The 13,639-nt window shown below is 37.4% G+C and overlaps 1 protein-coding gene and 1 long non-coding RNA gene across 2 annotated transcripts in view; one reads left to right on the top strand and one right to left on the bottom strand.

Annotated features, from left to right (window-relative positions):
- DNAI3 (dynein axonemal intermediate chain 3) overlaps positions 1-9,885 on the top strand; it is a 27,199-nt gene extending 17,314 nt beyond the window's left edge. Inside the window, exons 14-22 of the mRNA XM_068199907.1 lie at positions 1,900-1,973; positions 3,360-3,501; positions 4,250-4,337; positions 5,017-5,147; positions 6,494-6,557; positions 6,919-7,049; positions 7,711-7,915; positions 8,320-8,411; positions 9,685-9,885. Coding sequence (XP_068056008.1) covers positions 1,900-1,973; positions 3,360-3,501; positions 4,250-4,337; positions 5,017-5,147; positions 6,494-6,557; positions 6,919-7,049; positions 7,711-7,915; positions 8,320-8,411; positions 9,685-9,870 — 1,113 coding nt within the window. The 3' untranslated portion in view covers positions 9,871-9,885. The remainder of the gene's footprint in view (positions 1-1,899; positions 1,974-3,359; positions 3,502-4,249; positions 4,338-5,016; positions 5,148-6,493; positions 6,558-6,918; positions 7,050-7,710; positions 7,916-8,319; positions 8,412-9,684) is intronic.
- On the bottom strand, positions 2,004-13,639 carry LOC137479456 (uncharacterized). Its single transcript, XR_011002267.1, has 4 exons — positions 13,233-13,639; positions 12,246-12,354; positions 10,953-11,826; positions 2,004-2,823 (listed from the first exon to the last, which is right to left on the bottom strand). It is a non-coding gene; the product is annotated as an uncharacterized lncRNA (long non-coding RNA).

The raw sequence follows: 13,639 nt of genomic DNA, 5'->3' as shown, positions 1-13,639 counted from the left end.
AGAAATCCTAATGTAAACTCAAGAGAAAATACTAAAGAGTTAATATTTGTATTCATAATTTTTCACTGCATTTAGTAAATACTAATAATCTGGTGCCTCTTGTCATGTTCTTTGTGCATTACAGCTGTGCTGTGCTCTTAGTCTGATATGAATCTAATACTGGAAAAAATTTCCTTAACTTTACAGAAAAGTATAATGCTAAATTATAGTAAGCCTTCCATATTTAAAATGTATTGAATTTCTACTATGAGCAATCTAGCCTGTCACTAAGAATTCCAAGAAATAACTTCAATTACCTAAATATCTGGATACACAAGAATGGCGTTATTGTAGTCACTTTAATTTTTCTAGATGCTGCCTGTCTACTCAAAACTTACTTTTTCCATTATGGCTTTAAAGCTTCAAAGTACTTACAGTCTATAGGAACACCGGGTGCTGATTTACTATCAAAGTATTGCAAATGGTGCTAAATTAATTTGAAATGCAAATGTAATCAAATGCAAAATAATGACAGTGGAAAAGCAGGCCAAGAAGAAGAAAACTGAAATCTTTAAAAGGTTTATGGAAATTATGTAGGAATAAATTTTTGAAGAAAAATTTAGGACTTCACAGATACTACAGTCCTTAGTGGCTTTTCCAGAAAAGTGAGAAAAGGGGCACACATATATCATCAAATGTCAGCTGATCCCACTGTTCATTATTATTTTATACAGCAATAGTCATGGATACTAACTGGTACCAGATGTAAAGCATGAAGAAAGTGGTTGGATAGCAGAACATTGTTGTGGTTTCTGTTGTTTGGGTGGGGTTTTTTTTTTAGTCAAAGTTTAGGCTCAGAAGGCTGTTTTTGTGTTCATCTGGCATAACAGATACAGAAGACCCATGCTTAATAAATAACACTGACAAAGGAGTCACTTTGCCAGTATTTAACAACATGTACTGGGACATACTTTTTGTTATATAAACATGGAATATGTGTCAGCCTTTGCACGACATAGCAGGTTTTATGGCACAGTTCCTAAAATCAGCAGTTTTATAATTACATATTAATGAAAAATTATTCAAAGTTATACCCAGAACCTAATTCAGCTTTGCCTGGCTGCATTACTACCATTGTGATTCCAGGTAGACAAACTCATGAATGAAAATCAGAGTAGGCCTAATTTGGTTTAAAAAAAAAAATTTAGCTGAAATTTTGCCACATACTTCATAAGTACAGTTTTTGCCAAAATATGTTTGTTTTTTATATACTGGTAGTTAGATTTGATTAGCCTATAATCCCTTGTTACCCCTGACACCTTTCCTTTATTTTCCTGAGTAATTATAATTAATTTGCTATAAACCAATAACTACTTGGTAAATGATAAATGGTATCAAACCTGCATGACCCCACATACACAAACTAAACTATTAATAATTAACATTTGAAGGCACCGTTACAATCCCGTAGTGAGGTCTAGCCAACTGATAATTTAAGATAGATGACCCATGGTGTAAACTTGGCAAAGACACATCACTCCCACTACACTGAACAGCTGGAGATAAATTTCTCAATTACTGGCTTTTTGTTAAGCTGCATCAAAGAAGTTACAAACGTGGCAAATTAAAGAGGGTCTGATTTGCGATGATACCAGTTACTATTTATCCTGCTAAGTTAATTTAGAATTTTAGGTGTGTAGCAGGCAAAGCTGGTATCAGTTCACTTGATGCACATTTGTAAAATACCTTGACTTTATAACTGGAAATTAATGAGTCCTGTTTTTCAAACCTTAGCCAAGCAAAAACAGCGACTAAATTTCTAGTAGCCTGTTTTAGGTGTTGAAGTACTTACATCTCAGAGTGTGATTTTTGTCTTTCATAATTTTCTTCCCTTGTAATAATTATTACTGTTATTTTCAGGAAAACCAAAAGGGTGGTACTTCTAAAAACAGAGATGAAAAAAACCTGCAGCTTGTAACCTGCTCCCCTGATTGGTATGTACAATACATACTCTACAAGACATCTTCCACTTTCCTTTGAAAAGCTTTTTGAGGCATAATCCATTATTTTACTGGCACATTTCTGGGTTCCTATCAGCATATCCTGAGTAGTTGAAATTCTGTATGCAGAAGACAAGAACTTTGTATTCTTACCCAGTTAAACCCTTTACATTAAAGGCATTGAGAGTTTGTTAACTGAAACCCCTTGCATATATATATTTATATTCTGTGTATGCCCCCTACAGAAGAGTGTTGATCACACATGCATTAGCCTGGAAAGCTACATCCCCACACTTACATTTGTCTGTGTGACCTGCACAAAAAGCTGTTAGAAGATTCTAAGGCTTATTTCTACAGAAATACTGTAAATTATATATAAATTTGGAGACTTAGCTGGCAGAATTACTCTTTGTGAATCTCCTCTTTTGTGGACAGTTATATTATTAATCTGTATGAAAGACTGAATTCTGGGGGCAGAATGAAAAAAGTGGAAATAAATGTTTACCTTTCATGATGTCAGAAGCCTTAAGGCTTCAAGGCTGCATGGCTGGGCTCAATCATATATTTGTTAGTTACATCAAAGGGAGTGTCAGAGCAAAATTTTATAATGATGCTAAGTTATTTTTCCTAATCTAGTAACAGAGAAGAATTTGAAGAATTAAATGAGAAGTAAGATTGCAAATGCAGTTCTTAATAAGTTTGCAGTGTAATGCAAGTAATACACGTAGAAGAAATTATTTTAACTACTCACACACCAGGGATCCAAACTGAAAGTATTTTGAAGTTAAGAACAGGGAAGTCACTGTAATGTCATACTTGAAGAGCACAGGTCCCTGAGCAACTCCTGCTAGAAAAGGGAAAGAGATATCAGCAATGAGGACAGTTTCATTGGCTGTATCAAACCTGTGAGCGAATGTTCAGAGTAGAAGAAAAGGAACAGTCAGAGGGCTGAAGATTCCAATGAGATGACAAATATGAGTGGGACCATTTGCCTTGATCATCAGCAAATTAATTGGTACACACAAAAATTGGGACTGATCTTCAATGTGGGTTACTAAATTACCTGCTACAGCCTTCAGGAATTTCATCCAGGCAGTGCCAGTAGGTTCACCCAATAACTGTCCATAAGCAAACTGTATGACTAGTATCTAGCTGCTTTGGTATAATAAACTGATGAAAGGGTAAATTAAGAAATGTATTTCATCATTTGTAAAAGAAGCAATTAATTATCTAGCCTTTGTCTGATTTTCTGAGTCTCTACTGTAATTTAAGGCTTGAAGATAAAAGGTTAAAAAACCTCAAGCTTTAAAATTGAAGGAAAATTGCGTGTCACTGCAAACCAAAACGCTATAAATCATATCTTATACAATTATTTTGCAGCTCAATATTATTTTGGGATATTCCATCCATTGAACGTCGTGAACAATTTTTATCTGAGAAAATAAAAGAGGAGAAAAGATCTCACAGGCCCCCTGGTGATCCAGATACTGATGAGGATCTCTCCTGGAAACCTCTCATAAAGGTAGTGTCCACAAATACCGAACACAGGGATCGAGCCAAACTGTAAATATGGCCAGAACTCCAAAGGAACGTATTCTGCTTCCCAACTCTATTTGTTCCAGCAAATTGTGACTTCCTTGTGATTTTCTTTCTGATTATGAAATTAAATACTTCAACATTCCTTTGAAACTTCAATAAAATGCATTTTGAAAAGCTAATTCATGAGAAACAGCATAACTGCTTCTAAAAAACTGCAGTAGGTGCAAAAGTAGTTGTGTAAATAGTGTAAGTTCCTGTCAACCTTTTCAGATGCTCTGCTATCTCAGTGGGTCCCAAATCGTGCAACATGGTCATGGTCAGCAGAACCATAATTGCTAGCAAACCAACATTCGGTCTCATGAAAACAGTCATAGCAGTTTGTGAAAAAAAGTGAGGATGAAAAGAATGTTAGGTAAGAAAAAGAAGTTAATAATTTTAAGAATGCTGATCTGTGGTGCTCAGAATACCTGCAGCTGACAGTTTTTGAACAAGCATGACCACTGGAGCTGGGTTGTTTGGGCTTTTTTTGCTAGAAACAAAGCAAAACTCTTACAGGAAGAAAGTAACACAAAGAGCATTTTTTCCATGCTTGTATGTAAGGCAGCAAATACTGTTTGTGGAGTATTACAAACACACTGCAAAGATCTGTTCCATTACAGCAGAAAGTCATTTAGACTTGTACCTCAAAGATCTGACAAAATGGTTTAGCAAATGCACTTCTTTCTGAACAGATAAATCTGCGTGAAAGGGATAACAACACAGAGTATGGTCCCACGAGAATCAGTTTAAGGAAACTGCAGTATCGTTACAAACCCCCAGGTAATATTTTTACTACACCTCACAGAGGAAAATGTTTTTAATAAGCTTGTATTTCAGTATATACATAATAAAAGCTGAGCAACAAAACGCTGTATAGCTAAACACATCTGGAGAAAAAGATTTCTTAAGTATAGTGGTATTCAGTGTGTGTCCTACATGTACTGACTACGAAGAGATGTACATGTAAAAGTCCAAACTGAGCAATTCCATATACACAGTGACTCTATCCAGTTTCACTTAAAAGCCTATGTAAATCCCTCGCCCAATCTCTTTATCCCTGAAACAATATGTCCTTTTCAGCCATTACAGAAAACTATTTTTAGAAACATAATCCATTCGCTGGAGCAGAGATGTTGGCTCCTGGCTGTGGCAGCTATGGGTGATGGGTAAGGGCAGCTCCCACGGAGACACTGGTGCTGTGTAAAACTGGCACAGAACAGGACGGTGCTGCCCTAAGCATTGTCTGGACATAGGAAGAACTGACTTCAGAATTGCAGCAATGAGGAGACTCCACCAGGAAACAGTAAACCTACAGAACTGCTGCTTTACTTAGTGGTCTTTCTTCATATCTCTTCTTGACATTCCCCTTATCCACAAACTACCTTTTATAAGACCAAAGGATTTGCTTGGTCTAATAAATTCCAGCGTGTAACAAAAAGATGTCACTGTTGTTCCCCAGGGAAGGTGAGATCTCGGAGTGCACTAAGGGCACCCATCAAAGAGAGCCCATATACAGAGATGAGTGCTTCTTCAAGCAAAAACCTGGAACTGCTAGAGAATATATCCACAAACTTTTTTGTTGGGAATGAAGTAAGTGAAAATAATGTATTACCAATGAAAATGTTAATCCAAGATATCTGAAAGACTTAACAGTTAAATAACAGAGTTTTTACAAATGTATGGACTTGCATGTTTTCTTCAGGTATAACTAAAATGATGTCTCTGAACATGCCACCTTTTACTTCCACTTTAATACATTATTAATATTAATTAATTATATTATTAATACATTAATAATACTTTTAGCTACGTGCTTACAAATAATAAACCTCCAGTAGACTATGAACCCTTACTTCAAGAGCAGAATTAAAAGACATTTCCAAAATATAGTTGAGCTTAACTACTTATTAGGAACTAAAGAGTATTTCCTTATTCCAGAACACATAAGATTAGTAATTTTTTTAGTGTCTTCCCACATGTCATGTGAAAACATTTATTCTACAGTTTTCCCCCCCAATTTAATTTCCTCTTTGGAAATTCCAACTATTCATAGCCTGCTACCTACCCTATGCTACTAAAATTCATGGGTCTTTCCCAGTTCTGAGTTCATATGGAAATGAAAATCAGGCTCCTAGCTACCTTTTTGCTTCCAGTCAGCTTTTCCCCAAATACTGGAGCAAAGCATGAACTATCAAAACCAAACACCTAATTCTGCAGGAAGAGCTGCCTACATACATCATGGCAAGTAAAGCAGTTTTGGCAATACATAACTGAAAAATGGTGATGCAGAACCATACTGTGTTTTCAGTCATTGGCTGTAAATTCAGGTTTTAATTAACTCAGATCATATTTAATGATGGTGATGCCTTTCCATGGTCTTAAAAATCGAGAGCCAGACAGGGTTAAAGAATAAGGGGTTTTTACCTCAGTATTTAATAAGGATCCTCACTGGTGTGCCCCTTGCCCAGGGTGGGATGCACCGCAATGCACACACACACCAGATCTCATATACAATTTATAGACCTTCCAAATTGGCTTATCCCCAATGGGAGGCCTGGATGAATGGCATGATATTCCCCCATCTGAGGCCAAATCTCCAGTTTACAGGATATGTTCTAGAGAGGACCTCTGTTTCCCAAGATAATGTAGGGTTTTCTAGCCTCCTACTATGAGGCCTTTAGGATATTTGCTCTCCTGGCCTAACAGAAGACTAGGACTATGCTAAGTTATTACACTTAAAGAATTACAAGTATGCATGCTAAGAATACTGAGGATACATCAAAGTTACATAAAAAGTATATAAAAGAAAAGGCAAAAAATCATCTTGGCATCAATGATTATAATTAAGAAAAGTCCCAGCTTAAAAGCAAGCCACTTTGAAATAAGCCACCATGCTCTAACATTAGCATTTGCTTGATTTTTTTTTGGCATTACAGGATGGAGAAGTTGTTTATTCTGACTGGAAAAAGAAAATTGATACTAATACAGCAAAACCAGTTAGTAAGTTCAAGTTTCTCAAGACCTGTTTAAGCCTTAATATATTGCTAACTTTAAAATATTTGTGTCTATACGTTGTCTTTTTAAGGTTCTTTCTCATAGCTCTAATAGTCTCTCTCACTGACAACACCTGGATTTAACAGTACACCCTCAAAAGTGCAAGCACTTTAGCTGGCATGAGAAAATAGCATAAAGATATTGGCACAAATCATGAAAGTAACTAGATTTGTGGCAAATCCAATTCCTGTACCTTGTGAGTAAAAAAAAAGAGGCTGATATCTTCCAGGCCTGTGGTAGGTCCTGCACTCTTGTTTCTTGATCCCTAAGGCACTAGGAACAAGCAACTGCCTTTTTCCTCCATTAGGTCAGAAGCACTCCCAGAAATATGCTCTCCACACCGAATCTATCAATACCCTTCAGAAATCTCCATTTTTTAAAGACATCTTTCTAAGCATTGGAGGCCAGAAGTTTGCCATTTGGAAAGAAGGAGTTACAGTAAGTTACTTTAACACAGCTGTAACATTTGTGATAGGTATACAAGACAGGACTATAACAGGCTCAGAGACTGCATTTTCAGAAACATGTAAGTCATGAAGCTTCATATCTTAGAAACAAAACAGATAACAAAAGAAGCTTTCCATCTTCTTCACATCAGAAAACTATTTTAGATAAACCTTAGTAAACTTGCCTTTTACAGAAAAAGTGAAGTGACTTTCCTAAATTCCAACCTTGTAAAAAGCATAGCTTCCCAACTATTCATTTCTCCTGCTAGAGAAATGCCTGCTGAACAAATCTAAGGAACTTGTATTTTAGGACAAGGTTTCTTCATCACATGAAAACAAAGAAACATGGGGGGTTTTTAAATGTCTCATGCAGGAACCCAGGTTAGTGGCACCTGACAAAATCTCCAAACCACAGGTTTTAACAGCAGACAGGCAGATTATGTGAAGAGACTGGAAGTGAGATACCAGGTTTTTAACTTCCCTACAATCCTTTTTATCTGCAGCAGATAGCTGGAATTTTGCCATTGATACAATTTTTGTAATGGGACAATTCAAATTGTGAGCATTTTCCATGGATAGAAAATCTAAAGTATTGAGTTGATAGTGCTGTTTGATTGTCTGGTCTATCTTTTGTTTTCAAAAAAAAAATTAAGAATGGACCAATCCTTCAGTCAAGCTGCTCTGCAGGAAGATACACTGCGGGACAATGGTCCTTAACAAGACCAGGAGTTTTCTTCATTGGCAGAGACAATGGAAATATAGATATTTGGGACTTACTGAAGAAAACTCATGAGCCATCTCATTTCCAGAACATCTCCAAATCAATCATCACTTTCATCAGCCCCTCCAGTGCCTCAGGTATGTAGATGGTGATTGCACTTTATTGTGCTACCCTATTTGCAAAATAGCCCATGACTCCAAGGTACACAAATCTCATTACAAATGATCTTACATAAGATCCTATATACTTCCACAGATTTAACAATATACATACAAAAATAGATACATCATTTCTAAGTGCACTACCACGGCATAAAAGCAACTGAAAAGACTTCATTTTAAAAAAGTCTGTTAAAATAAAAACTTTAAAGGGATTAATAAAATAACAGAGCAAAAAGGTTGGGGTTTTTTTCTGCAGTGAACAACAAACTAAAAAGACAAGGAAAAAAAAAAACAAATCCTCTGTAGCTTGTCTTTGGGTGGAGGTTCACATTGCTGTTGGAATTTGAATTGTTTATACTTTTTTGTCAAATATCTTTCAGCAAAGCAGCATTTTCTGGCTGTTTCTGACAATCTTGGAGTTCTGCATATTTTGGAAATCTGTCAAACATTATGTCACCCTTCAAGTAATGAGGTTAGTAAGAATTTTTATTAAATCTCTTTGACACTTTATCCTGAAAACTCCAACACAGAAACAAGTCTGCCTAGAGAAAAATGCCTTCAAATAATGGCAATTAATTTGAGGTCAGTCTAGCCATATTCTCCAAAGATCACCTGTAGCCAAGCTAGCTTTGTACAGAGCTTAGATGAGAGTCAACTAAAGGAAATCTCAGTGACAGGTGGCAGAATTCCACTGTTCCAACCTGGCTACATGAAAACACAATTAAGAGGTAGCATTTTTTGCCACATCCATAAAATGACACCTTTCATGCAGTAAAACGATGTTTTAGAGTGCACAGTAATGTGTATATACTGAATTGCTTTTTCTTTACACCTTCTTGTCCACATTTGTGTTATTTTTTTTTCCTTTTAAATTTGGTAATTCAATTTACATGTCTTCATACCAGGTTCTAGGTCAGTGAAAGCATTTTTTGAAAAATGTCACTAACATTCCCACTCCTTCATACTCTTGAAATAAGGACTATGTGTACCAAAAGGCCATGGGAACAATGCAAGCAGTTTTAATTTCCTTTTTTTTCTACATAGTTTTCAGTTTTTCTTATCCTTCACCTCCCAGCCAAATATCAAGCTAGTGTGCCAGTCTAGCAGTCTTGCCTGCTGCCTAGTCTGTTACTCCTGCCTCACAAAACTATCTTCCCATTCTGTTGCAGTTTTATGTTTATGTAGGCACTTAAATAGTTCATAAACATCCCATAAAGGTTTGCCATGCACAGAGATGCGGTAGGTAGCAATAAAACATCATGTCAGCAGCTTCATTTTAGTAAAAATAACTTCTCCAAAGCAAGGCAGGAGCTAACTGAGTGATCTGAGGAAACACATTGCTTCTGCACAGATTACCTGGGCTTTGGAAGTAAACTCTTTAGGGTGCAGAATTGTCAACCAAAGAACAGTCACTAATGTTTAGATTAATGTTAATTTAGATTAATGTTAATGTTGTAACAGAAGTATTCACTGAAAAATACTAGGCTGATGAAGAGACTAATAAAAACTAAAACACGGAAACCCAGATAAAATAAATGCATAATGTACTACCAAAGTATGGTAGTTTATGGTTTCTTTGTGCCTGAAGTTGGTCACATCTTTGTATTGTTTTGCTGCAAACTACTGGGATAAATAGAGATATTTATATTTCCAATTTAGATAAAACATTAATACCATTCAGATCATCAGCAAGAGATCTGTGTCTCTGAGCATGTAATGACCCTTGTTTGTCACTGTGTTTACAGCATACCAACGTACTTGATTACTTTGAAAGAGAAGTCAAATATCTGAAGTACTGTGAAGAGGAGTTTAAAGAGTATCAAAAGTTTCAAGCCAAAACAGAATTGAAATTAGGCTGGAGACAGAGAGACAAAAAACAGTATGTTATACTTGCAATTAAGAACATTTTCTATGTTTCTTTTTATCTTTAAAATGCACCTGTATTGCTAGACAGGATTTTCCACAAAAAATCAGGATGGGCATAATCAGAATTGTTTAGCAGCTCTTTATTTCATATCTATGGTTCTTAAAAATAGAAAAGATGGTCCCAGTTCATATAGTGTATTTCTTGATAAAATGAACCCCCTGCAAGAGCATTAGAGCCTATGGACATTTAACAACTATAAATTTGCTTTTCATTTTACACTTGTTGCTTGTTCAAAGAGTTACGTTTTGTCCATTCTTTACATACGAATCTTGCCTATCCATTCTTTGGTAAATGGTTTAATAATACTAAATAACTAAACTGTCATAATAACTAAACTGCCATTTCTTTGGTTGATGTAGCCCATGGTGATGCCTATTTTCATTAATTTGTGACAGCACTGGCACAATGCACTGCAAAGCAATGGGGTCACATACAGGTTTCCAAGCTTAACAGTGCATTATTGCCTGGTTTTCTTTCCTTCAGCATATGACTACAGAAAACAAAAGAAGAGATGGAGGATCAAGAAAATGCACATTATACCGTGCAGAGCTGGAGAAGCAGATAGTAATGGATTTAGAAACAAGAAACACTTTTCTCATGGGATGCTTAGAGCCCATTATCACCTTTAGAACCAGCAAACTTCTTATTGAAAGACCTCTATTTCAGCAGAACATGTTTAGCTTTGGAAATAAAGAATCTTACAGTAAAGATTATTATTTCATTAACCTTATCAATTTGTTTCCTCACAGTGTGGTTAAAGAACAATTGATTTGGACCCAGGTTCCCTGCTATTTTTCCGTAATACAGGAAAATAATAAATCTCCTTAAATAATAATTTTCAAAGCTCTGTCAGGACTCTGAACCACTTTTACTTGCTATCATCAGTTTACAAACATTGTTACTTAATCCTGGCAAGTGCTTATGAACAGAAAACCAAGTCCATTAAAATATATTGTTCTCTCAAATAAATCAGTATTATTTAGAGCAAACAGCTTTTATAAGCTGACTGTAGCTGTGCATTTCTGGCAAAAGATAATTATCCCTCAGAGAGATCAAATGGTGTTATACAGAAGTTTTAATATTTACCAGTGTAAATAAGTAACAGCTCATGAATATTAATGCCCACTCTCCATCCAGAGAGGACTCTCTGGTTCTGCTGCTCCTGGGTTTCAATAGCCAGGTCAGACACTGTGTAACTGAGCAGAGCCTGTCAGGCAGAAATTAAATCTATCAGAGGAGGACAGATTAAACTCTATACGGGTGAGTTCACTCTTTCCATGACTCACCAAACTGTTTGAGGGTCACAGACTCCTGTCAAACAAATGTCCATGTGGTCACAGTAGACACTAAAGCACAAAAGACAACTGACACACAGGGGATTTGCAGAAAGGATCTTCAGCTGACAAGCAATAGCCAGCCCCAGTGCTCTGCTTCGTCAGAGTAAAGCACAGCCAAGGAGAAAACAGGTTTAGTGTAAGGCTCCTGCATCCCAAAATAAACACTGCAAATTGGGGTTAGGCAGTGTCAAAGACATGGCCCTTCAATTTTCTACAGCCAGGATCTCTCTATCATGCACTTTCAGCACTTTGATTGAACTTTGGTCAGATTTAAGAGAGGTTTGGAGCCACTAGATAGGACGTGGTTTGAAAAATGATCTCCTCGTTGTTACTTTGAAGTTTAAATATTATAGCAATATTCCTTGTCCTTCACATTGAACTAATTCTAAATTAAAACCAAGGAAAATTCAACAAGCATGTCCCTAGCATCTGCAGCAGTGTTTGCAGTCAGAGTGCGAACAGGAAGAAAACACTGCTCCTCTGTTAAATCAATATTTAAATAACAGCCTGCTCTACACAGATATGTAAACATCTGACTAATACAACTGACTAATTAAAAAGCTCACCTATTATCAGGCTTGGACTTCATTAGTACACCACCTCAGAGCATCCTCCACAGATTTCTTTTGATTAACAGGGCTGCAAGCTACAGTCAATCAGATGGCCATGGCTTATCTGGAAAGCTCACTCAACATCCTCCACTGCAGCTCTGCCACTACTCCCCAGAAGAGGCAGCAGCCTCAATGGGAGCCTTGTTCCCCACCACAGAGGCACTCTTAAGAGTTTTAAGAAAATATCCCAAAAGAAAGAGGGATTTCAGATGGGTTTTCCTAACAGCAAGGCCAAAGAGGCAGCAGATCAGGATTCAGCTTATCAGCTCCCCTCCCTCCCTAGAGTAAAGTAGTTTGGGAAACTGCAGGAATGCCCCAATGGAAAGGGAGTAATCCTCCTGAGAGCCATTTTCCTCCTCATCTCTGTTCCCAAGTAACACAGGAGACATGAGATTATACATCCCATCAGGATCCTTTAATCTGTCTAATACAATTCTAGATGCTCAAAGCTGTAGGGTCAGCTTTGCATCATCTCATGTCAGGCTGTTCCAGTTTTGCCCTGAAGATGTTAAGACACATTACAGGTTTTCCTGCTTGGTTCTAAGGGACAAGCAGAATGAAAACAGAAATTCACTATGTAGGATGACATTTTAAAGCAAATGTATCATAGTTACATGACAGTGCAACATCATTTCCCCCCACACCCCAAATAAGCATCTTTCAGATGCAGAATGTGAGACAACAGCTTCCTATATCAAAAGACACATACTGTCAAGAGTCCCCATCCTATTCCTTGGGATGGGGAAGAAGGGGAAGGGGTTAAGATCTGACAGTGGAAATACCACGTGTGTCTCTGGTTTATCAGATTTATAGATTTATTCTGCAAAATCCCTGCATATCTGTTGGGGATGTTGCCCTCTATTTTTAGAACATGCCTGAATAGTTGCAGATCCATTTCTTGTCTGGTGCATTAACAAACATACATACAGGTTACACATTTGGGAAAGACAGATGAAAAAACCTGAAGTTTCTGAGCATGTAGGTCCCCAGTGGCTTAAGCCACCCCACTATTCCACACTCCATACCATCCCCACCCACCTCTTGCATGCTCCTGTAATGAGCACTTTGGGAAGCTAAAAGGGGGAGAAGCAAAAAGGTGAATCAGCCACACAGCAGCAGCAGTGTTTGGAATGTGGAAAATCCTATTTAAACAAACAGGAAAGGATTAAAACTCTACAAATGCCCCTAGTCCACTCCTAAATCCACCTACGTGTATCATATCCCTAACACTTGGCAGCAAAAAAAGCACAGACCTACCTTTGCATTTCTGCTTTTCCTTGGGGACTACAAACTACAGTTCTTGGTTGTGACCCAGCCCTGCACATGGTCATCAGTGCTTGGGTAAAACCATTTGTATGTGATTTTGGTGCAAGCCTTGGAGCTGCCTCTGTAAAAGCACCCACACCCATTTTCTTTACCTGGAAGCAGAGGTCACAACTGAAGGAAGTCCAAGGACAATTTGCTCTCTGAAATCCACTGCAGGCTCTGCCCTCTGCTGTTAACCTCTTCCAGTCCCTGGTGAACAAGAGCTGCTCCTGATGCCAAAGGAGTCTCACCCAGCAGACAACAGCACAGGCCAGCAGAGCAAAGGAGGCTCCTGGCTGTGGCCAGAGCGTCTGGAGGAGCTCTGCCCTGCATCCACACACAGCCAGAGGCTGCTCTTTTGTGTAAAAAACTTAATTACTGCTTTGGTGGAAGCAGGTTGTTTTAATCTCCCAATTTAGTGTTTCTAGATTAAGATAATTCCCACAGTAATCCTGTTCCTTAAGAATCTGTAACAATCACAAAAAGAATGCAGCTTCACCAGATTATATAACTAACTATA

The sequence above is a fragment of the Anomalospiza imberbis genome, chromosome 9 (genome assembly GCF_031753505.1).
Source record: "Anomalospiza imberbis isolate Cuckoo-Finch-1a 21T00152 chromosome 9, ASM3175350v1, whole genome shotgun sequence".
Classification (NCBI taxonomy): Eukaryota; Metazoa; Chordata; class Aves; order Passeriformes; family Viduidae; genus Anomalospiza; species Anomalospiza imberbis.
This window is presented reverse-complemented; position numbering and strand designations above follow the sequence as displayed.